Genomic DNA, 25,285 nt, shown 5'->3' on the forward strand with positions numbered 1-25,285 from the left:
TGAGAATGAGAGTGGCCAGAGGCCAACATACATGAAGGCTCTGAGCTGGCACGGGAAGGGTTTCCTTTTGGAATGAAAGTACAGGAAGACTGCAGCTTGGTTAAGGGCTTTGCCCTTTGAACAAAGGGGAGCCGGAAAAGCGTTTAAACATAGCTTTGACAGCATGAAAGACGTCTAGGTTGAGGAGAGTCCTACAGAGACCTAAAGTGGTGTCACTGAGACCCCACTTCCCTCTTGTGGAGTTGTTTAGTAGCTCTAGCTAAAAGCCAAGCATGAACCAGCTTTCACAAGGCACTAGGCTGGTTGAGAAGCCGAGAGCTCCTGTTCCACCCAACTCTTAACACAAATCCGAACCTTCTTGTGTGAGAAGTTAAAGCTCTGGTTTTAGCCCAGGTGTCATCACCTCTGCTGCCCATTGTCGAGCAGCTTCCAGATGCAACAGTCTCCACAACGGAGGGCTGGAGAGGACGACTCAACAGATTGTCTTAGCCCTAGGATCCACTGAATTTGTTCATTGTTACCAATCCTACAAGCGCCCAGGCAAGCTTCCCAAGCTTTGGTCAGTCTGCAATCAACGGATGGGAACTTGATCATTAGAAGGTGGTCCTCGTTGCATAAGCCCCTAGGTTAAGGGCCACTGGAGTTTTCAACATGAAAGGTACTGCCTTCCTAAGTGATGGATGGCAGGACTAAAACCATAACTCAGATTCAGCTGAGTGATGAGAGTAAATGCCCACAGAGGCTGGAACGCTATTCCTTCCATTATAAAACGAGGGTAATAAAAGCAGCTACCTATTACGGTTGCTCGTATTAAATGAGACACTATGTGTAAAGTGATTAGGTCTGATGGCACATGACAAGCAGGTGGCCGCAGCTACCGGCTGGGAGTTGGGAACTCAACCCAGGTCTCACCTTGGTGGCAAGATTCCAATGAGCCATCACTGGAGTGTCCTAGGTTCCGCACTGGCAGGAAGCCGAGGTCAGGAGCCAGAGGCAGGTACTGAACCCAAGTACTCCCACCACGAGTCAGCGCCTTCACTGCTAAGCCAAATGCCCTCCCCTGACTTTGCTTATTTTCCCCCTGGGGCAGCTTTTCCATAACGCAATGACTGTGAATTGCTCTGAGTCGTAATTTCCTAAGCCACCTAAAGCCCAAGAAATCCCTTCTCCCAGAGCTCCTGGAGTGCTGTACGACGTACTCCTGGCAGTCCTTCCCTCTCAGAGTAGCACCATTGGAGACCCCCCCCCCCAAAGGAAGACGGAGAGGGCACCCCAGAAAGCAGCCTGGGTGGGCTCCTGCTGCCCCAAGCTGCCTGTTCCGAACAGTTTCTGAGATCCACTGCACCGCCCTTCTCAGGAACTGGAGGCAGCTGGCGGAGATCCGGGATCGAGATCCGGGAGCCTGCTCGCCAGCTCCGCAGTCGCACCGCGGAGGCAGCGACCGCAGGAGCCGCAGGAGCTCCGACGAGGGCGGGGGCAGGAGGGCGGTGCGGGAGGAGGTGGGACCTCCGCGTCGGCGGGCGGGACGTGGGTGGATCTTCAGGCCTGGAGTCGCCCCCTCCCCCGGCTGGTCCGCAGCCCCGCCCCGGCCCCTCCCTCCGGCCTGTGCGGCTGGTCCGGCGGCGGCGCCGGCGCGGGGACTAGCGGAGGCGCGGGACGTGGGGCGGCGCCGCGGGCAGGGCCGGGCGGACGGGCGCTGGCAGCTCAGGGCTGCGCCGCGGGCCCCTCGGAGTGGCCGCAGTCCGGGCCTTGCCCTCGCATCCTGCTCCAACGCCGTGAGTGCGACGGGCGGGCCCCAAGGGTGCGTTTGTGTTCCTATCGGTCTGGGTCCGAACGGCCGTGTGTCTGTCCGAGCGTTTGTGGGTGGGGGCGCGGATGCATTTCAAAAGCTGTTCCCGTCTCTGTCCACGTGAGGTGTGTCCATGTCCGTGAGAGCAACGGGGGGGATTCTTTGGGCTGTGGCTGCTCACGTGAGGTCCATGTTTCAGGGGGGAGGCGCGGGTGGATGGGTGATGGCTCGGTGGAGGAGCGCGGGTTTGGGGACCTTGTGTGTGTTGGCGGATGGTGCTGAAGGCTGCGGTGGGGGATTTGGGTGGGGGGTTTGAGGGTGGGGCTGCTGAGCAGGACCGTGGAACCTTGTGGCCCAGCTTGTCTGAAGGATTCCTTTCTCCCTGGTGCAGACTCCTCCACCCCTTGCTGCCTCCTTCATCCTCCTGAGGCACCCAGAGCCCTCCCCCCCAACCAGGATGGAAGGACTGCCTTCCTTCCTCCGGCACTGCCCGCTGGCCAGGAAGCCTCTGCAGAAGCTGTTTGTTGTAGGAAAAGGACCCCCTTTGGTTTCCCTGCAGCCTGTGCCCCACCTGGAGGATCCCAGGCCCCTCCCTGGGCCTGATTAACCTCCCTCCTGGATTTGGCTTCAGATCCTGGGTTGCAAACCTGCAGGGACAGATGGTTACAGGCTGGAGAGGTCAGTTTGAGTACAGGCGGACCCTGGGCTTGTGGCTGTGGCCGAGGTCCCCGATGGGGATGGCAGAAACCCAGGACTGGCCGCAGCAGGAATATCAGAGGAGGTACAGAGATTTTTCTTCCTAGGTCTCCCCCTGGCAGTCTGTCCAGCTCACAAATGCCCATTCATCCCCCAAGCAAGGCTCGGAATTGCTGCAGAATTGGGATCAGAGCTGCAGGCCTGACAGGTGCCCTCCCTCTCTTGGCTTGCGTGCCTCCAGTGACAGAACACTTACCACCTTATGCCATGGGAAAGCTTCTTTATGCTAAGTGCAGCTCTCTCACCTGGGACTTGATCTCAGCACTGTTGTGCTGTTGCCTTTCCTTTATTGGCTATCTGACGAAGGAGAAATGCAGAGGTTTGAACCTGGCCCACATGTTCCCAAGGTATACAGAGTACTTTCTGTGGGCCAGGTGGCACCATAGTCACTTAGGTGTTTTTGCTGAGAGAACTTAAGAACAGCGCCCATAGTTGAAATAGTATGTTCTGTATTCAGGTAAAGCAGAAAATCCTATGGCTAGAGTAGAAGGCGCCTGGAGGGAGTGTCATATGTGACTTTCTGTCAGAAAATACGTATATTGGAAGGAGGGGTGGGGACAGCTGTGACCACCCTCTAGCACAGCTAGCCTTACAGGCAGACAAGGTACAGTTTAATCATGGGAACATGTTAGAATCTGCAGGGGTGCTTGGCTTGAAAGGGAACCTTAGGGATCTCAGATTTTGAGAACAAAAAAACCACACCCTGTCCAGTTCACAAGTAAGGAGATGGAGGAGATGGGGTAGGAACTTGGCCTTGAGTCTCACCTTGGGTTGTTGGAGTTAGTGACACAGTCAAGACAAGATCCTAGATCTGACTTTTTAAAGGTAGACACATTATAGGGGCAGAATCAAAGCTAGAGGCATAGTAGGTATCTGAAAGGTGAAAGAAATGGTGGCATTAATGTAGCCAGGGTTCTGGCTGAAGTAACTGGGTGAATGGTGGTCCTTTTACTGAGATGAGAAACACTGTAAGAAGAGTGGATCGGGGAAAATGAATTCAGTTTTGTGCTAGTCCTTCTACGCCATTCAGGTGGAGATGTCCACAGTACAGAGGGAGATCTAGCGCTGGTGTCCAAGAGAAGACGCACAGGAGATGTGTCTTTGGGAGTTCCTAGTGCTGAATAGGTGCTGAAACTGTGGGAGACAATGAGATTGTTCAGAAAGAGTATGGCAAGTGAAAGAAGAGGTCCTGAAAACAAAACTCATGGAATTAAGTGTTTAGAGCAGCACCAAAGAGACAAGTGTAGGACCATGTTGAGAAGACAGAAGAAGCCTGCCTACAGCCATGCAGTCTGCTGTCTTGCCCAATTCGTCGGTGTTTCTTTATCATTCAGGTTTCTGCCCCATTCACTCAGTGTTTTTCCTCTGTACCTGTCAATCTCTTATTTGTCCCTCAAGACCCAGTTCAAATGTCCCTTCCTCTGCCTTTATTCTCTTCCACTTTCAGAGTTAGCAACTTATGGCCATAGCACTCTTTTTTTTTTTTTTAAGATTTTATTATTATTGGAAAGCCGGATATACAGAGAGGAAGAGAGACAGAGAGGAAGATCTTCCGTCCGATGTTTCACTCCCTAAGTGAGCCACAACGGGCCGGTGCGCGCCGATCCGAAGCCGGGAACCAGGAACCTCTTCCGGGTCTCCCACGCGGATGCAGGGTCCCAAAGCTTTGGGCCATCTTTGACTGCTTTCCCAGGCCACAAGCAGGGAGCTGGATGGGAAGTGGAGCTGCCGGGATTAGAACCGGCTTCCATATGGGATCCCGAGGCTTTCAAGGCAAAGCGAGGACTTTAGCCACTAGGCCACGCCGCCAGGCCCGCCATAGCACTCTTGAATATGGTCGTATTGTGGTACTTATCAGATTATCATTATGTACAAGTGTTTCCTGATCTGTCTCCCACATGAGTCTCAAAAACTTATGAAAGATAAGGAATGCCAGTGGTTCAGCTTTGTGTCTCTGCTTCCCAGCTGGAGGGCCTGGCTGAACATATGCCCAGGGAGGTCTGGTTGAATGTCTCATTTTTCTGCTCAGCCTGGAAGATGGTTCTTGGCGTTTTATCACTTTTCCTGGCATGTTATCGAAAAGGCTCCTTGCTTTGAGGACTTTACCTCACCCAAGGATGCTTCTGTTACCGAGAAAGCTGAAACCCACAATTGTTTGTCATTTTGCTGAGGCCTCCAATGATCAAATACATCTCAAGGCAAGTGAGTAGGACTGAGTCATTTTGGCAAGCAAGTGAGCCCAACTGACCTTGCGTGCCTTGATCATCACTCATGGCTCTTTAAATCATGGAACCTGGGGATCATGTGAAGTTGTAGGGGAATGTCATTGGGGAACTTAGGTGCTGTGTGAGAACTTGGAGAAGCTAAAAAGCCTTAGAACATACCCTTTGCAGATGTAAGGGATCTAGTGGCGTGAGCACTGGCTGTCCTCATCTCTTCACAGTTGTCTTCCTCCTTAGCCCCTTGGATCTGGCTTCTTCTCCTCGTCCTCTTGAAACTACACTCTCTAAGGTCAATGTATTGGGGTCTTTCTGTAACATTTCAAAAAATATCCCCCCCCTTGTTCAGGAACCCCTTGTTCTCTCTCAGCTGCCACAGCATCCGTCTTTCCTGCTTCTGAGCCTCTCTGGTCATACCTTCTCAGTCTCTGTAGACTTAGCTTTCCAGGCTTGATCCTTAAATGTGGAGTCCTAAGGGCTCAGTTATAGCCCTTCACACCATCCTACTTTCCATCCTCTGAATGATGTCACCCACTTCCATGGTTTCAGGAACCATTTCTGTACCACCAACATTCAAATCTTTGTCTCTGCTCTAAACTTCTTCCCTAAGCTTCAGTCTGTATTTCCAGGTGTGCCTCTCTGCTTGAGCCCACTGGTATTCTGAAAGCATCATGTAAGCGCTGCACTTAACACCTGGTTTCCAAACTGCACTTCTTTCAGAGTTGCCACGCTCTAGAAAAGTAGGGATCATCTCTAATCCCTGACTCTGCATGTAAAACCCAACAAGTCACCAAATTCCATTGGTTCCTCCCGATGAAACCCACTTCTTTCAATCCTACTTTTTTCACTTTCTTAATCAAGGCAGTCTCATCTCTTAATCTTCTACATTTGATCTCTCTAAACTACTTCCCGTTTATCAGTCAAAACTGCTTTTGTCACTTTGTACTTAATCCCCCTCCCCACCAAAGTTTTCCTCTGCTCTTTGGATAAAACCCTTATTCTCTATCCATAAAGAGTGAAGTCTAAACTCCTTAATTAGGCCAAGAAAGCCTATGTGGCAGAGCTCCTGCCTGCATTTTGTCTTTTCATCTTTTTCCATCAGAGAGAGGAGCCAGCCTCCAGATGCAGAAGGCACCAAGCTCCTCCCGTAGGGAGTGGGAATGTAACTTCCTTTTGGAGAACACCCCTAACCTCCACGTTCTTGTCCCATTGCTGTCCCTGATGCAAGTCAGGTACCCTCTGTGATACTGAAGCAGTCTGTGCTTTCTCATCACCACCTCACCACTGTGCACTGCACTCATCACGTCTTACGTTGTGGAATCCATGAAGGCCGAGAGCTGTGATTGTTTATCTTTGCATTCCCAGGCCTACCAGAGCCGTTGAATAAATGCTGAATGAGGGCCTTTAGAACTAAGCCACAAAGGATCAGAGGGGAAGATGATGCAGAGATGACAGAAGGCAGCCTGAGGAAGGAGTGAGTGCAAAACTCTAGCTGAATCGAAGCTCCTTGTGGCAGCCGCGATAAGCAGTCCACTTGAACCATTGCCTAAAGGACCCTGGAGGAAGATCCCCAGAGCACAGTAGGGTGGGAGAGATGGGACGAGGAACCTAGGAAAGGAAGAGGGTTTTAGATTCAGGCTGTAGTGTGGCCTCAGAGGCTGTAAGCAGCCCAGTTAAGTCTGGGTGGGGAACTGAAGCAGGAAGGGGAAGGGAGGGAGGAGCTGTCCGTCCTTGGATGGAGCCCAATTCCCTCCCCTGTGTGACAGGCTGGAAGAGTCCCTAGGGCTCGGAGGCGGAGCTTGACATTCAGCTGCCCAACAGGGCCCAGTAGACCACTCCTACTCTTCCTCCCAGCCCTGCTCTACACCAGATGGAAGCTGCAGTCTGCCTTGTCCTCAGGGTCCTCTTGCCAACCCTCAATCTGCTCTCCACCCTGCTCTGCTGTTGTTCTGGTGCTCAATGAACACATATGGAGGGAGTACCTTGGGACCCCTGGGGCTGCATCCAAGGGGCTGCCCTCAGCCATGCCCCTCCCACTCACTTGGGCCAGCCGCCCACCCTCACATAAACACAAAGCATGTGCAGCTCAAGAATTGTTCTATTTCTCCTTAAGCCTGGAAATGGCCCTGGACTGGCCCCCTGATGTTTGTTCATTCACTTATTCATTGTCATCTGAGAGGTATGTGATGTGTCTAGCTGAACATAGCCAATTACTGCATGTGGTGGACTAGTCTAGCTATTTTCCTACTCCCCTTCATGTCCACATTTCTGTTATGAATTGTTTGCATCTTCTGTGTTAGTTTCATTTCCCATTGCTTATTCAGTCACTCTGGCTTCTGTTTATTTATTTGAAAGGAAGTTTTAGAAAGAGGAGGAGAGACACAGAGAGAGAAAATCTGCCATCTGCTAGTTCACTTTAAATGGCCACAGTGGCCAGGGCTGGGCTAGGCCAAAGCCAGGAGCCTGGAGCTTCTTCAGATCTACCACTAGATGGGGCTCCAGGCACTTGGGCCATCTTTTGCTGCTTTCCCAGGCACACTGGCAGGGTGCTGGATTGCAACAGGAGCAGCTGGAACTAGAACCAACACCCAAATGGGATGCCAGCATTGCAGACAGAGCCTTGACTGGCTCCGCCACAACACTGGCTATATCACTCTGGCCTCTGCCCTGCACACTCCACCAGCGCTAAGTCTGGTGGAGACTCTATAGTCTTCATCTCATACCCCCTTTGTTTTCTCTGAGGCCCTCTTCCTTGGATTCTTTGATTTCACACCGTCTTGGTTTTCCTCTCAGTGCTTTGAGTTCTTCTGTACATTGGCTCCCATGTTCAAGGGCCTTTCCTTATTGGTTTCAATGCTGTGTCCCAAGATAATCTCATTCATTCTCGTTGCTTTAAATGCATTTAATATGCCAGTGATTCCTAATCAATAACCCCTTCAAACCTGTCTTGTATTCTGTTCCTGACTTGATGGCTATACCTGGACATTACAAGACACTAGCATGTCTAGAAAAGAATGCCCCCAACAGACTGATGGAATTATGATTGCTTGTGAAGGACTGTGCTGTTGTAGCAACATGGGGAAAATCTGTTGGGGGTCAGAGTTTGGGGTGGAGGGCAGATCCTATTAAATTGTACCACAAAATTTAGAAAATTCAAAATAAAAATATAACCAAAAAAATTAAAAAAAGAAAAAGAAAAGAATGCCCAAAGTCAGCTTCTCCTCCACTTTTGGTGTCTTTGTTCTTGGCCCATGATTTGCTCAAGTGAGAAACCTGGGAGCCATTATTGACATTCCTTTCTTCCTCTCACATCCAGTCCATCATGATGCCCTTTTGGTTCTGCCTTGTGTATGCTTCTGAAATCAGTCCAGCTTTTTGCCTGCTGCTCTCTTGGTATGGAACATTACCTTACCTGAACAACTGTGGTGACCTTGTAACTAGTCTCCCTAATCCCACTATTGCGTCTGTTCGCCTTCGGTTCTCAAAGTTAAAAGAGTAGTGTTTCAATTTATTTGTAAGCTGCATAATCTCCCCCCTCAATGCTCTGCTTTCTGCCTAAGAATAAAATAAAATTGCTTTTTTAAAAATTTATTTTCACTTGATTTAAAAGCAGAGAGATAGATAAGACAGTCATAGAGAAATTGTTCGTCCACTGGTTTGCTTTCCCAAGTAGTTACAAAACCCAGGGCTGGCCAGCCTGAAGCAGGTGATAGCAGGGGCCCAAGCCCTTGAGGCATCACTTGCTGTCTGAGTAGGAGGCTGGAATCAGAAATGGAGCAGGAAACTCAGACCCAGCACTCTGCAATAAGGTGTAAGTGTCCCAAGAAGCTTCAAATGCCATCTCCGTCATGATCTCCCTGATGGCTTTCTAAACTCACCTCTTACTTTTAAATATATGTGATTTACTCTGAAACACAGAGAAATTGAGAAAGAGAAAAAGTATTTCCTTTATTGATTCATTGCACGAATGCCCAAAATAGCTGGGGTTGGGTCAGGCCAATTCTGGGAGATGAGAACTGATTTCGGTGCGGGGGACCTATCTACTTTAACCATCACCTGCTGCCTGTTAGAGTGTACACGAGCAGGAAGCTGGAGTCAGGAGCTGAGGCAGAATTCCAGCTCAGAAACTCGGGTATGAGATGTGGGTGTCTCACGCAGTGATATGTTAACCTCTGCCGCAAACACCCAGCCTTCCTCTTGCTGTGCTGCAGCAAGCCGTTCTGAAAGTCTTCACCTTGCCGTTGCTATTCTTTCAGCAAGAAAGGTTTCCCTCCCTCCCTGGTTTTCTCCCCATCCCTCACCCTTATCTTTGCAACTTTTCTCTCATTCTTCAGAGTTCTGTTTCACAATTACCTATATACAGAGCCCTCTGATTAATCAGAAGTTTTCTTATAGGATTCCCTTGTTTAAGATTTATTTTTATTTGAATGGCAGATTTACAGAGAGAAGGACAGAGAGCTCTTCCATCTGCTGGCTCATGACCCAAATGGCAGCAATGGCCGGAGCTGAGTCGGTCCAAAGCTGGGAGCCTGGAGCTTGTTCTAGGTTTCCCATGTGGGTGCAGGGGCTGGCCGAAGGATTTGAGTCATCCTCTGCTGCTTTCCCAGGCTATAAGCAGGGCGCTGGATGGGCAGTGGAGCAGCCGGGACATGAACTGTACATATGTGGGATACTGGTGCTAGCAGGTGGAGGACTAGCATGTTGAGCCACTGTGCTGGCCCCAGGATTCCCCTATTCTTTATAACACACCATTGGCACCAATCTGTGATTATGTCTTTACTTTTTGTGTAGCTGCCACCTCCTCCCCACAGGTCTCCTGTGTTTCTTATTCCATTTTTAGTGCCTATGCCAAACAGGTACTTTATGAATAAATATTAGTTGAATTAGTGAATTAATTCGATAGATGTAAATCAATCTTATGTCATACTGTTTAAATGTTAAGAATGAGATGACTAAAATATAGCACTTGTCACATATAGAATGAGGAAAGCAGCTAAGTGACAAAAAATTACGGTATAGCATAGAAGAGCTAAGGGAAAGGAATTCGTTGTGCAAGTTGCTGAGGAACACAATGGCAAAGCACCTCGCCTGGACTTGGGGAGTCAGGAATGATTTTCTGAAGAAAGTGACATTTCCATGGCGGACCTGAAACGTAAGTGGGCATTGGTGGACATCAGTCAGGCAAGCGAATCTCAGTGGACAGAACATGTGGCTTTGCAGAAGCCAAAGCAGCCTCTCTGATGATCGAATCACAAGCAGTTGCAGAGAGTGTATTGGAAGGTGTGAGCTTGTTCGGACAGTTTAAGGAGTTTAGACTTCATTGCTGCACAATAGAGAACTGTTGAAGGAATTTAAGTGGGGAGTAGTGACAAGAACAAGTCTGTGTTTTAGAAATGTCATTCTTGCTACCAGAGTTGTAAGAGATGGATGAGAAGGTCCAAGTGAGGAGACGGGGACAGTAAGGAGATGATGCCATATTCCAAGAGATTAGTAGTGGCCTGAATTGGAGGCAGCAGCAGCTTTGTAGCTGGAGAAAAGGGAATAAGATATTTGGGCGACAGTCCTGACATCAATACTGATTAAATATGGAAGAGAGTGCAATCCCAGACAAATGTGTTAAGAGGTGAGTCAGGGCCAAGATGGAAGAGCTGCAAGTAGACAAGAGATGCCCTACGTGGAAGGTTTCCTGGAGGAAGATTTAGGGGAGGCAAAGGAAATGAAGGGTGAGTGTGTCTGAATGTAGGCATCCCTGTACTATGCACTTGACCCAGACTATTTTAGATTCTCCAAGTAACCATTTGAGGTAGGAATTATTACCCCCATAATTACAAATTAGGAAACTGAGACTCAGAGATTGTATGAATTGTTCAAAGGCACATGGCTGGGGAGAGGTAGAGCCATGTTTGAAACTTGATCTAATCCCAATCCTGTGCTTCTAAACAGAGCACTCTGCTCAGGGGTCAGTCTACCGACTTCAGCTTGCTCCTCCCAATCACTACTCCACCTGACCCTTAGCAAGGGTGACAGTGGGGGGCAGGTCACCGAGAGGCATGTGACAGGTTGGGAGGAGGCAGGGAATGTGGCCCTTCCTGCTGCTGACCATCTCTTTGTCCGCAGGCCGCTGTAAGCAGCAGGAGCCATTTGTGAGCACCATGGCAAAGAGGGAGGACAGTCCTGGCCCAGAGGTCCAGCCAATGGACAAGCAGTTCCTGGTGTGCAGCATCTGCCTGGATCGGTACCGGTGTCCCAAGGTTCTGCCTTGCCTGCATACCTTCTGTGAGAGGTGAGGAGCCAGTGTACTGGGGAGGATGAATACGTCACACCCCACCCGCTCAGAGGGGCATGGAGTATGTCAGTCTAAATAGATAAGGGAAATATGCATGAAATATGCATGCGTGGGAGAGGAGTAGGGAACCCCAGCCTCCAGGAGATAACCCCAGCCTCCAAGAGTTGTGAGAGGACCAGGACCTTTATACTGGACATGGTCCCTGCCTAGAAAAGGGCCTTCTCTGGTCCTTCCCAACTCCTAAAGCAGAGACTTGGAGAGTGTTGGAACTCTCAGCCAGCTGTTTGACCAGCAGAGTTTGTGACTAGTGGAAGGATATTTGAAACCAGGTCTGTTCTTCCCTGTCTACTCTCATTGTTATCCTTAGTCACAGAGTGAAAGGCAACCCTTCCCTACTTTCAGGGTTCTATCCATCATTCATTAATTCAATAAATGTTTATTTAATGAGCAGCTATTATGTGCCCGAGCCTGTCACGGGCAGCTGGATATGCAGTGATGAGCAAGTCCGGATAGGATCTTTACTCTTAAAGATCTTGCAGTGTGGCGAAGAAGAAAGAAACCCAGTAACCTAAGGCCAAATTATAGACTACTACAATATGGTACTCTTAGGAAGGGCTGCAAATGAAGTGCTAAGCTGTGAGAGCTTCACATAGGAAATCTGCTACAGTTTAGAGAATAGGAGAGGGCTTCTGTGAGGTCCTAGTCAGAGAACGAGTTGTAGTTAACTGAATAAATGAGTTGGAAGCACCTAGGCAGAATAACATGAGGGAATGTGCTAGGTCAGAGGGTCTAGTGAAAACCTGGCTGGTGAGTGGCTGGTGTTTCAAGGCATGCCTGAGAAATTACGATACCAATAGCTACCATGTATTGATCAGTTGCTCACTGTTTTCCAGACTTTCTAAGTGATTTACATGGCCCTCACAGCAGTACTTTATTATCCCTGTGATAAAGGGGAGGAAACTAAGGTTCAGGATCATTAAGTAGTTAAGGAATATTTCCAAGGCAACACAGTAAACAAGTAACTGTGGTCTGAATCCAGGTTTGAGTGCAAAGTCTTCCCTACTAACCAGCACTTAACATTAATCCCTTGGTCCCAGCTCTCAAAGAATTTATGCTTGAGTGGACAATGACTAATGGTAAGCAAGCAAATAGACGAGAGGGAGTAGCTTATGCTAAGTGTTTGTCAGGAAATACACAGAGGGTAAGTGGACCCCAAACTATTCCACACTGTCGTCAAGGAGGGCTTCTCAGAGACGGTGACATTTTTGTTTAAAGATGTATTTATTTTTTTTGGGCTCGGCAGTGTGGCCTAGTGGCTAAGGTCCTCGCCTTGATCCCATATGGCCGCTGGTTCTAATCCCGGCAGCTCCACTTCCTCTCTATCTCTCCTCCTCTCAGTATATCTGACTTTGTAATAAAAATAAAATAAATCTTTAAAAAAAAAAAAGATATATTTATTTTTATTGGAAAGTCAGATTTACAGAGAGAAGGAGAGACAGAGAGAAATATCTTCTGTCTGCTAGTTCACTCCCCAGGTGGCTGCCATGGCTGGAACTGAGCTGATCCAAAGCCAAGAGCCAGGAGCTTCTTCCAAGTCATCCACATAGGTGCAGGGTCTCAAGGCCTTGGGCCTTCCTCAGCAGCCTTCCCAGGCCACAAGCAGGGATCTGGATGGGAAGTAGAGCAGCTGGGACTTGAACCGGCGCCTATATGGGGTGCTGACACATACAAAGTAAGGTTTTAGCAACTAGGCTACCACACTGGGCTCAGATGGTGACATTTAATCTGAGTCCTGAAAATGAGGAGGAAATAGACATAGCACGTTGTTTCAAGCAATGAGAATTCTGCAGAATGGTCTGAAGGAATAGGTGACCAAGATGTGCTGAGAAACCAGACAAGTAGCCAGTGCGTGTGGCTCACTAAAGTGTAAAGTGGAGTGAGGGGAACTGAGAATGCTGGGACAGTTCACTGGGGAGCTTAGAAGCTTTTGAAGAGTGTTTGGCTTATTCACACTGCAATGGAAAATCGTTGGAGGATTTTGTTTTTTAGGGTGTATTTGTTTATTTGAAAGGCAGTTTATAGCAAGAGAGGGAGCAACAGAGAACTATCTTTTATCCAGTGGTTTACTCCCCAGATGGCTGCAATGACCAGGGTGGGGCCAGGCTGAAGCCGGAAGCCTAGAGCTTCAACTGCATCCTGCACTTGGGTGGCAGGCTTCCAAGTGCTTGAGCCACTCGCTGCTGCTTTGACAGGTGCATAGCAGGGAGCTGGATCAGCAGTGGAGCAGCCAGGACTCAAACCAGTACTCATTTGGGATATTGACATTGCAGGTGGCAGTTTAACCTGCTTGCTTGCCCCAAGATTTTACTTCTCCAAACAAGGCACACATTTGTTTTTAAAGCTTGCTCTAGCTGTTGTATGGAGTGGATGATAGCGGAGTGAGAAAGGCAACAGGAGACCAGTAAGGAAGCTGTTGCAAGGCAGGCAGTGCTAAGAAACAGAAGGTGTTGATGAGTTCCAAGACGTTTGCAGGGGAAATGCTAGATTCACTGATCCAGGAGAGCTGCCTGGGACTTGAATGGGAACTCAGATTTCAGATTTGGTGAAGTAACACTGGTTGCGAAATGGGCAGTGACAGGAGCACAGGAGTGGACAGTTGCAGGAAAGAGTGTTGGAGGTAAGGAGGTGAAAGAATTATAAAATCATGTTGGTGGATGGGCCGTCTTGTGTGTGTCACAGATCCTGAGAGTGATGGCAGAATGTTTTTGTGTGTGGAGGTGGGGAGGTACAGAAGAAGGAAGAACCACTAGAAAAATACCAGCAACAGGGGAGCTGGAGTAGTTCCCTGGAGACCATAACAAGGAGGCATGGTCTAGACAGAGCAGGCACTTTGAAAGAGCTGAAGACGAAGTGTTCAGACACGTTCCAGTTAGGAGGAGGGGGAGGAAACCATCCTACCTTCTGGCCCTAAGGAATGCGGAATATGAGGGAAAAGCCACTCTCCTCTTCAGAGGACTGAAGGGGAAACTAGGTCACAGTTAACGAACTTCATATTTGCAAAGCACTTAGGATGGAGCCTGGCACATAGTGTTTGTTAAATTTTAATTAATTAAGATCAGAAGGTACAGGGAACATTAAGAGACTGCAGATAGGCGAGCGTGCACAGTGCAGATCTTCCCTCCACAGATTTGCAGTCTCCAAACACAGCTGCCTTTAGCTCTCATGACTGTTTCTAGGAAGCATCCCCCCTTCTCCCCTCCAGTGATGATCCCAGCCATCACCATCCCTCTTTGCAGTCCTCCAAGTGAGGTGCTTTCTTCCCCAGCTGCTTTCCCCTTCTCTTTGCTCAGAGGTTGAGGCTATCCACTCTTTATCTTTCAGCCAGCTGGATCCATCCCCTGGCCCCAGACCTTGTCCTGTCTTCTAGTCTTTTTCACTCACTCCCCCTCTACTGGTTCCTTCTCAATTTATAAACATGCTCAAAACTCCCATTGCAAGTGGATAAAAACCCTTTGTCCCCTTGTCCTGCTGTAGCACCATCCACCCCCTCAGTCCTCTTTCATTCAAGCTCACATTCCCTACCACTCCCTGTACTGTTTCCCTAGCAGACAAACGTACCCTCACATTTACCATGTTCAGTGGGTGTGTTCTAATCCTCACCCTGCTTCACCTCAGCTTCTTTCTTACACCAGTGACTACTCCTCACTCTGTCTGCAAATGGCACTGCTCTCTTTGCTGCCCACATCCCGTCGTTCTTCCCACCTCTGTTCATTCTCTCTTCATTATTTGCTGAGTGTTTTGTCTCTCTCTCCCATCACTGTCTACTTCTTGGCTGATCTCATCTTTTGTCATGACTATACTGACCATTGAAGTGACACCCTTTGGTCTCTTACCTGCTGTCTCCCCGACTGGTTCCCTCCACCTGGATATGTCACTGCCATAGCAAATCCAACCAGGTCAAGGCTGAATTTGTACCATGCTTCTCATCTTAGGGAATGTCACCTCTGTCATCCAGTTAGCTAAGCTGAGAAGCTGTGAATCAACCAAGCATCCTCTTTTACCCTCTGCATCTAATCAGAAAATACCTCCCTACCTGCTGTACTTCTTAAATACTTCTCAAATTTGTTCCTGCCTCCAATAATTTTCATTGCTGTGGGCTAAGTCCAGGTTCAGAAAAAGCAGATGGTCCAAGGCAACAGAGCTACTGAGAACTGGAGCTTGCATTCCAGTGCAAAGCAAAGTACTTGCCTAACCAGTAGACTCTAGCAGCTATCTAGGCCAGAGAGACAGAGGCCTGGGTTTATTCATAGTATAGAAAGTATAAAGCATCGTGCCTGGCACACAGGTGCCTCATACAGTGTAACTGGATGACAGTGGTAGTGTTGGCCATCTCAGTCCCTTCAAGTTCGTCCTCCATCCTCCATCCAGAGGTGGTGAGGAGGAGCTTAGTGAGCTGTGAACCTTGCCCTAATGCCCTGTTCCTTATATTCTCTCACCATTGCTTACCTTGGACTTTGTCTCCAGCCATATTTAATTGCATATACTTTCCTGCCCACGGCATGCTTTCTCTTGCTGCTTTCTATATTGGGAACACCCTTGCTCCTCTTCCTACACCTTTATTTCATCGGGCTGACAATAATTTACCCATGAAGATACAGTTTATGTCACCATCACCTCCTCTGAAGTCTTTCCTGACCATCTTCTCCACTCATCCTGAGCTGATGTTCTTGCTTATCACTGCATCTAACTGGAATTCTTATAGAAGGATAAGTAATACTAGTAGCCAGCCATATATAGTGCTTTTGAGTCAGGCATTCTACATTTAATCCTCTTTAAATGTAAAAAAGTACTTTACATTTAATCCTCTAATACCCTGGGAAGTCTGCACTTTGTCCATCTTCTAGAGAGCCTTTGGCTCATGAAAGTTGACTAACTTGTGAGGGGCGACTCATAAGTAGCTTGGCACTTGGGGGTTAACCCTGGAGTATCCTTGCACCAGGATTTATTCCTTTGTTATACCATTCACTTCTCTGGAATCTGTGTAATGCACTGGGTTTTATTTTTTTATCCCCAGAAGTTGGCACAAGTTTGACTGCCTAGTCACTAAATGTTTAATGAGTTAAGTGTATGTGTGTGTGGTGGGGGCTGGTTGTACATTCTCTATGGGAAGGATTTGTCAACACTTGTGAAATGTGAACCTGCATGTCTGCCTGCTGTGAGGAATGCAGGTCTATCTGTTCTGAGAGAGGTCGTGAGAGGTGAGTCCTCGTACACCTGCTGGCAGATGAGATGTGCATCTCAGCCAGAGATTCCAAAACCAAGTGAAGAGGGGTCAACACCCGTGGGAGGTGTAAACAAGGGATGCTAATGTTTCTCCCCCTCCGCTATCCCCTCCTGCCTGGTCAGATGCCTCCAGAACTACATCCCTGCTCAGAGCTTGACGCTGTCCTGTCCAGTGTGCCGGCAGACGTCCATCCTCCCGGAGCAGGGCGTCTCGGCACTGCAGAACAACTTCTTCATCAGCAGCCTCATGGAGGCCATGCAGCAGGCACCTGATGGGGCCCATGACCCTGAGGACCCCCACCCCCTCAGTGCAGTGGCTGGCCGCCCTCTCTCCTGCCCCAACCATGAAGGCAAGGTGGGCCCAAGCGAGGCCCAGTGAGGCCAGGACTTAGGGTGGGAGGAGGAGGAGGAAAAGTGGTGGGTGGACTGTGTGGCTGTAGGTAGGAAGGGTGTATCTCTGGGGATGTGGTCCGGGTACTAGGTATATTTGGTGAGAGGCAAGAAGGACAGATGGGAGGAGTGGTACAAAAAAGGGTGATGTGTAGCTGTTACCTAACTGGAACCCTTGTACCGCCAGACGATGGAGTTCTACTGTGAGGCCTGTGAGACTGCCATGTGTGGCGAGTGCCGTGCAGGGGAACACCGGGAACATGGCACCGTGCTGTTGCGAGATGTGGTGGAGCAGCACAAGGCAGCCCTTCAGCGCCAGCTTGAAGCTGTGCGTGGCAGGTAGGTGCTGGGCAGAAACCTGGGTTGGGTGGGCTGTGTCTCAGCCCTGGGGGAGGGAGAGAAAAGGGTCAGGGAGGGTACCCAAAGGGTACCGAGGGGCAGGCGGTGGTTTAGTGAGAGCATCCCCAGCCAGTCTAGTATGAACTGTTTCCTTTCCCCAGATTGCCGCAGCTATCAGCAGCTATCGCCTTAGTAGGGGGCATCAGCCAGCAGCTACAGGAGCGCAAGGCAGAGGCCCTGGCCCAGATCAGTGCAGCCTTTGAGGACCTGGAGCAGGCCCTGCAGCAGCGCAAGCAGGCTCTGGTCAGTGACCTGGAGACCATTTGCGGAGCCAAGCAGAAGGTGGGTCTGCTCACCCTCCCCCACTATGCTCCCCGAGATGATCTCATTGCCTTCATTGCATTCCTGCCTTGCCCCAGCCCACCTTTTGCTTCCTGTGTGGCCCGAAGGTGCCACAGGCATCTGTGTCCCTTGTCCTCCTGCACTGTCGTGTATTTCTTCCATGCCACAGCACCACACGTTCATCAGTAATCGCAGAGACTGCGTCTGCGCCAGGCTGCTCACTCGCCCTTCCCCTTCGCCCTGCTCAGGTGTTACAGTCCCAGTTAGATACCCTGCGCCAGGGGCAGGAGCACATCGGCAGCAGCTGCAGCTTCGCGGAGCAGGCCCTGCGCCTGGGCTCAGCTCCAGAGGTGTTGCTGGTGCGGAAGCACATGAGAGAGCGACTGGCAGCGCTGGCGGCCCAGGCTTTCCCAGAACGGCCACATGAGAATGCACAGCTGGAACTGGTCCTTGAGGTTGACGGGCTGCGGCGCTCAGTGCTCAACTTGGGCGCCTTGCTCACTACCAGCGCCACTGCACACGAGACAGTGGCCACAGGCGAGGGCCTGCGCCAGGCACTGGTGGGCCAGCCTGCCTCGCTCACGGTCACGACCAAAGACAAAGATGGACGGCTGGTGCGCACTGGCAGTGCCGAGCTGCGTGCCGAGATCACAGGCCCTGATGGCACTCGCCTTCCTGTGCCTGTGGTGGACCACAAGAATGGCACGTATGAGCTAGTGTATACTGCGCGCACCGAAGGTGAGCTGCTGCTCTCAGTGCTGCTCTACGGACAGCCGGTGCGCGGCAGCCCCTTCCGCGTGCGTGCCCTGCGCCCAGGGGACCTGCCACCTTCACCAGATGATGTGAAGCGCCGAGTCAAGTCCCCCGGTGGACCAGGCAGTCATGTGCGCCAGAAGGCAGTGCGTCGGCCCAGCTCCATGTACAGCACAGGCGGCAAACGGAAGGACAACCCCATTGAGGATGAGCTCGTCTTCCGCGTCGGTACAGAGGGCCCAGGGCCAAGCGCAATGGGGATGGGTGGTTCTGAGTGACCTCGGGGTAAAGTCTTGTTTTCTCTCCCATACCTTTATCATAGGCAGTCGTGGAAGGGAAAAAGGCGAATTTACCAATTTACAAGGGGTGTCAGCAGCTAGCAGTGGCCGCATAGTGGTAGCAGACAGCAACAACCAGTGTATCCAGGTAAGCCCGTGTACAGGTCACTCCAGAGATGAAACTCTGTACATGGTACCATTTTTTAAAGAGTAAAAGGTCAGTGCACCACCCGTCCCCTACCCCGACAGGCCACAGGAGTGCCCAGCACTTTCAGTAAAGACCTGAGGTTTCATAGCCTCCATCTGCTAGGATTTGGCCTCCAAAGATCTCATTCCCTGAGCCTCCAGCAGCTGGCTTACTTCCTTCTTACTTTTCTTGTAGCCCTGATGTAAGCCTGCTCTCCGCTGCTGTCTTGCGATACAGCACATACCTACTTGGCTTTAGAATGCATGTTGTCTTCTTGGAATCTCTGCAGTCATCTGGTTGGCTGGACAGTCACATGGGGGTAACTTGACCAAAAGGGGTGTGCAAGCCTCCTTAGTCCCTCACTTACCTGGTTAGGGCATTCGCCAGACGGAGTGAACTTAGGCTGTGTTGCACTGGGAGCTCCGATCTTAGAACCAGGAAATGTAGCAGCTTTTTCTCTCTGTTCCTTGTAGTTAAGCTCACAGCCCTGTAGGCACAGCACAGTGGTAGACAGCACAGCAGTGGAAGCCCAGGCTTTGAAACCGGACACCTGGAGTTGAATCTTGGCTCTCTCATGGACTTCTCTGAGCGTCAGTTACCTCATTTGTCAAATTAGGAAAAGCGTACCTCATGGGGTGGCTGGGAATATTAGATGACATAATGTATTGTACCTGACACTTTATAAACCTTCTAATGTTAGCCCTTGTTTAAAAAAATGTCATTATCATTGTTCATGTGGGAGCTGTAACCGAAGGCAAGGGAGTGAGGAAATGCTGGAGGAGATGCCAGGGACTTGGAAAGATCCCAGTAGGTCTAGAGGGATGTTACTATTAGGATCAGGGAAGCCTAGATCAGGTGGGGGACCATTCTAATCAATATACACTTCAGTTCTTGGCAGCCTTGTATTGGATAGCAGCCCTTCCCTGGAGTTCCTTAGCATCTTGCATTGGGATGTACTGATCCTGCCTGAGCAGCCCTGTCATGCTGCAGCTATCCTAAGGTCGCCCACCTCAGTGCCAGCTCCTCCCTGATCCCTGTTTTTTACTTGGCAGGCTAATGATGCTGGGCACTCTTCTGTGGCCAGATTCCCTGTCCTGCCCAGCTTGCCTTTATTCCTATCCTATCCTTTAGAGCAGAGGAATGGAGGGCCCCCATATAGCACAGAGAGATCATTGGACCCAGCTTGAATGGTTAGCAGATCCACTGGAGGTTGCAGGGTAGGAGGTGGTGCTGAGACCCTACTCCAACACGTCTTCCACTATACCCGCTCCTTTCCTTCCCTGTGGACTGGAGAGATGGGCACAGACATTGAAATCTGAGACAGCTTTCCTATTGTACAGACTCAGGTGGATGCTCAGGTGCAGAGATACAGGAACTGCTTTATCGCCCCCTGGTGAGGTCTGTGCTTGTGCATTGTTTCTTGGTGGGGTAATAAGAGGGAGGCCTGGCATAGCCCTCGCCTCCCCGCAAACATCTGCTGTTCTGATGGCTGTCTTCCTTCTTGCCTCTACTCCCGCCCACACCCCAGTGTCTTCACTGCCAGGAACCCGGCTGGTATATTCCAAAGCTGAGTTTCTGCTTTTCTTACTCGGATCCTCAGGGCCGGTGTGGCTGTAACCCTCCTCCTCTCAGTCCATGAAGATTGGAATCTTTGTGAACTTTTCCTTGTCTGGACTTTTCCTTGTTTCCTTCTGTGATGAAGGGTGAGGCGAGTCCCCTCTCTGAGCAAAACTACCACTAACTGACTTAAGACAAAAAGCATTTTGTGATTTTTGAATGAAGAATATGACTTGCATATCTTACACCTTTGTGTGATTATTCTAGCTTCCACCCTCCCCCCTCATTTCCTTTAGGTAGAATTTTAATCCTATTTGTCTCTGAGTTCCCTCAGCCTTTTATACTTCCTATACATTAGTGGAATCATTGGTTGCTTTTTTGTTTTTGTCTGGTTTGGTTTGGTTTTGGTCTCTGTCTGCCTGCCACTAGATTCAGATTCCTAAAGTCAGGGGATCTACCTCCTGTCACTCTGGTAGAGAAGAGAGATGTTAGGGACCATTAGGATACCACAAAACCCTAGCAATATTAAAAAAAATACGGTAGATTTTGATGACCCCTCGGATGTCAAGGAAGAGGATGTGATGAAGAATGCCAGAACTTGGTATTAACTGTGCAGATGGTGCTGCCATTCTGGGGCTGCCTGGGGATAAGATGAAGAGTTTGTTTTGTCACATGTTGAGTTTGAGATGACTCTGTGGCATCCAAGGGGAGATGTCCACTGTATTTTGTGTGTCACATGCTACACCAGGGCTGCAGATGCAGCAGCAGACAAACAGGTGCAATCCCTGTCCCAGGCAGTCCTTCCATCCTTAGAAGAGACATAGAGCTCTAGCAGTAACTTAGCTGTAAAGTAACAGATGTTAGGGAGAAAATTATAGAGGCTATATCCTAGGAACATATGTGGTGGGGAGCTGGTCATTAAAGGCCTCTCTGAAGAGGTAACCTGGGAACTTTGAGAATTGAGAGATGAGTAGGAGTTGGCCTAGGTGTAAAAGTCGGGAGAGGAAAGGATAAGAACAAGCGCTCCCCAAACCTCAGTGTTAATCCTGGATCTGAAATGCTTAGATTGGAGGAAGCAGAATGGGTCTGTTACCTTAGGGTAACCTCATGTGGTTCCCCTCTCTTGGACTCTTTAGTCCTTGGTCTCTCTTTGCTCTTGTTGGCAAGTGCTCTCCTGTTACAGGGTACCAGTGTAGTGTCCAAGATCTGTGCTGGCCGGCCAGATGAGAGCTTACTGGAAGGTCCTGCATTAGGAGGAGGTGAAATCTGTTGGTAGGATTCTTTTGGTCAGCGCTGCAGGCCTAAGAGATGAGCAGGGATCCCAGTCCCCTAAACAAGGGAGTAGGTCTGGATTACAGAGTAGTCTAAGGCCCACAACTTGGGTTCTCCAAGGCTGCTGCTGGTGCTGATTCATGTTGTACCCCAGAGCCTGTGTCAAGGTACAGTGTATGAGATTTAAGCAGTGAGCAATGTTTTTGTTGTAAGGAAAAGCATGAAAGCTTAGCTAGAGGACTAGAAGAGCTATTTCTAGGATGGGGAGACCTGATTATGTAGGGTGACAGAGGAGAAGGAGCTAAGAGGAGGACAAGTTGAAAGACCACTCTGTCCATGTGGAAGATTCCCTTGTCATCCCCATAGTCTGAGTGGACTAGTTCTTATATATGTCCTTATCTCACCTACCCCTTTCTGGTCTACCCCAAAATCCTATTGAGTCTCCCTCCCATGTGTCCATCTAGCCAGTTTCCATTATCCAAGCCATCACCATGAACTGCTGTCTGACTGGTTGGCTAGCTTTTGGTCCTGACTTCTTTCTCTGGCCAGTGTGTGCTTTCTTAAAAGCAGATCCAACTGGTAACTCCTGCCCAGGAGTTCTCAGTGACATCTCATAGCTGAGGCCAAAGCTAACTCCTTCTGTGCCTATTCCTTTTCTGTCCTGACAGACTTTGGGTGCTCATTGGGCATCCTCATTAGGCTGTTAGCTCAGACATCCCCGCCTCCCATCCATACCCATGCTGCATGTTCCTGAAGGTCTGTCACCATGTTTGACTCTTCCTCCTGGGGCGTGCTGGTGCTTGTGTCATGACTGAAGAGATGATGGGGGCGGTCTCCTCCCTCAGGATCCTACTCCCTTCCCTCTGTGCCCACAGTGTCTACCCTCCTGCCCGCTCCCTCCCTTGCTCCTCTGCTCCAGGTTTTCTCCAACGAGGGCCAGTTCAAGTTTCGTTTTGGGGTGCGAGGACGCTCACCTGGGCAGCTGCAGCGCCCCACAGGTGTGGCAGTGGACACCAATGGAGACATTATTGTGGCAGATTACGACAACCGTTGGGTCAGCATCTTCTCCCCTGAGGGAAAGTTCAAGGTGAGAAGCCTACTGTCATATACTCCCTCCTGCTCGTGACTGACTGAGCTGAGCATCCTACTGCCTCCTGGTTGTCGGGGCCTGGACTTCCTCAATTCTGCCTTCTTGTGCTCTGTAGCCCATTCCTAGCTCAGAGTTCTGTTTTGATGTCAGACAGAACTAGCCCCAATGAACTCCTTTCCCCCAACCCCAGAAGCCAGGAAAAATCCCTTAATGGGTATCCTTTTCCCTCCAGACCAAGATTGGAGCTGGCCGCCTCATGGGCCCAAAGGGAGTGGCTGTGGACCGGAATGGACATATCATCGTAGTTGACAACAAGTCTTGCTGCGTCTTTACCTTCCAGCCCAATGGCAAGCTGGTTGGCCGTTTTGGTGGCCGTGGGGCCACTGACCGCCACTTTGCAGGTATGGGGGATATGTCCAAGGTGTTTGAATGAATAACTCTGCCCCAGGTAACTACCCTGAAAACCCACCTTCTGTGTCCTGGCCCTAGACATCTCCTTTCCCTAACCCTTACTCATCATCCCAGCCTTCTCCTAACATCCTGGCTTTATCATTACTGCCCTCCCCATCCCACCAAAAATCTACACTTCCTGTCCTAAAGGCCACTTTTCATTTTCAGGGCCTCATTTTGTAGCTGTGAACAATAAGAATGAGATTGTAGTAACGGATTTCCATAACCATTCAGTGAAGGTCAGTGTCCTCCCCTGCATGTCCCCACATTCCTTACTCTTTCAGAAGATTCCTGTCTCCCTCTCCTCTTTTTTGTGCATTGAAACATTGGGTATTTATGGCCTGGCCACTTCGTCTTGGGATACAGTGATGATGATGATGATGATGGTGAACAAGCAGACACCTTGCCTGTCTTCTTGGTTGTGGTATACTAAGGAAGAGAGAAGGGAAACTAGGACATTAAGACAGTAGGCTGAGATCGGTTTCTTAATAGGGAGGCACAGGGAACTATGGAGGCATAGTAAGAGCATCTGATCCAGGGAGACTGTTCAAGGAAGCTCTGAGGCATTAATTGGGATTTAGCCAGCAGGCAGAGGAGGATAGTGTTTGAGGCAAAAAAGGACAAAGGGAGAGCCAAGGATGGCGGGGAGGGCACTTATAGGATGTTCAAAAAGCCTGCAGTGGATCTGAGTAGGTTTGAGGAGAAAGTGAGGGCTGTGCACCATATAAGGCACTTGCTGTTTCCCCTAGGGCTGTAGGCAGGGGAGTGATACAATCATGTGTGTCTTAGCTCACTAGGCCAGGCCTAGGTTAAGGTGAGAGACAGAGAAATTCCATCTTCTGTGGTGATTTGATTGTGAATTGGTCAGAACCCAGACCAGAATAAAGGAATGCAGGGTGCAGATTTGAGGTAGACATCAGTTCTTAAGCAGAGATGGAAGTCAACAACAGCTCATAACTGACTGGGTGGTGCCAGTCCCTGAGATACAGAGCTCAGAGCAACTGTCTTCGTAGCAGGGCAGATGAGCTGTTCAGTTTGATTTGTCCAAAAGCAACAGCTGGAGATGTACAGTAGGTAAGGGTACATGAATGTGAAGCCGAGGAAAAAGATCTGGACAACAACTGTCTGTCTGGGAGTTTTCAGCCCTGGGGGCTTCCTCCTGTCCTCCCCCAAGGCCCTGCCTCCTTCCAGAGGCCAAGTCCCCAGTCCTCAGCCCCTTCCCCCGCCAGGTGTACAGTGCCGATGGAGAGTTCCTCTTCAAGTTTGGTTCCCACGGCGAGGGCAATGGGCAATTCAATGCCCCCACGGGGGTAGCTGTGGACTCCAACGGGAACATCATCGTGGCTGACTGGGGCAACAGCCGTATCCAGGTGAGTAAGGCCCAGGGATGGCATGAGGGGAGGTTTCCTGCCAGTCTGTCATCTGCCTGATTTCACCTCTCCTTCCATTCTTCCTCCTTTCCCAGGTATTTGACAGCTCTGGCTCCTTCCTGTCCTATATCAACACATCTGCAGAGCCACTGTATGGTCCACAGGGCCTGGCACTGACCTCAGATGGCCACGTGGTGGTAGCTGATGCTGGCAACCACTGCTTTAAGGCCTATCGCTACCTCCAGTAGCTACACAGGGGCGCTGCCTGGCTCATGAAGGGATGGACATAGGGGTGACTGGACAAGAGGGTCTGGCTGGGAGGTGGACCAGACCTGGCAGCACTGAATGTGGGCTTTGGGCATGGGTATGCCCAGTGCCCTCCCTATCCCCCCTCCTTCCCCTATGTCCCCACAGTTGCACTTTATTTATTCGGTTCTTGCTTTGGTGAATGGGTGGGCCTGGACTGTGGTCCCAAGGATGTGTGCAGAGCTTCACCCTCCCCGCCTTTCACACCTCCCCTGTCACCCTCAGTCTGCTCCCTGCCCCCCAGCCTGGGGCCAGAACAGCCTCTTATTCCAGGGCAGAAGTCCCTCTGGTTGTCTCCCTACCACCCCATACACACTGACAGAGACAGCAATACCCCATCCCCCCATATTAAATAAATGTCTTTGCCAAGGTGTTTCTGCTGGGTTCTTATGGGGTGGGGCTATGAGGGAATGAGTTGGTGGGACTAGCTCTTGACTAGAAGATCAGCAAGCAAGCAGGCAGCGGAGCTAAGCTTTCCAAACTGGTCCTGAGCTTTTGAAACTTCAGAAGATTCTCCAGGACCTTGAACCACCCTCCAGATCCCCATTCCCCAGGCCCTGCAGAAAGGGCAGGTTTTGTCTCCTCTGGGGCTGGTGTGGAACAGGAGGGATGACCCAG

At 50.0% G+C, this 25,285-nt stretch overlaps 1 protein-coding gene across 4 annotated transcripts; it reads left to right on the forward strand.

The window, feature by feature from the left end:
- Positions 1–1,586: 1,586 nt before the first annotated feature.
- On the forward strand, positions 1,587–25,040 carry TRIM3 (tripartite motif containing 3). Of its 4 annotated transcripts, none has more exons than XM_058663467.1 (12): positions 1,587–1,914; positions 10,882–11,047; positions 16,457–16,688; positions 16,911–17,062; positions 17,224–17,404; positions 17,653–18,385; positions 18,480–18,583; positions 22,371–22,538; positions 22,774–22,942; positions 23,160–23,230; positions 24,221–24,361; positions 24,457–25,040. In XM_058663467.1, exons 2-12 carry the CDS (start codon positions 10,917–10,919, stop codon positions 24,607–24,609), a joined length of 2,235 nt encoding a protein of 744 aa, XP_058519450.1. In that variant the 5' UTR covers positions 1,587–1,914; positions 10,882–10,916; the 3' UTR covers positions 24,610–25,040. The 4 variants fall into 4 exon arrangements, with proteins under 4 accessions (XP_058519450.1, XP_004590049.2, XP_004590048.2 ...); XM_004589992.3 differs by having other exon boundaries at positions 1,588–1,801; XM_004589991.3 differs by having other exon boundaries at positions 1,588–1,775.
- Positions 25,041–25,285: the final 245 nt, after the last annotated feature.

Source organism: Ochotona princeps, chromosome 4, assembly GCF_030435755.1.
Source record: "Ochotona princeps isolate mOchPri1 chromosome 4, mOchPri1.hap1, whole genome shotgun sequence".
In the NCBI taxonomy this organism is placed as follows: Eukaryota; Metazoa; Chordata; class Mammalia; order Lagomorpha; family Ochotonidae; genus Ochotona; species Ochotona princeps.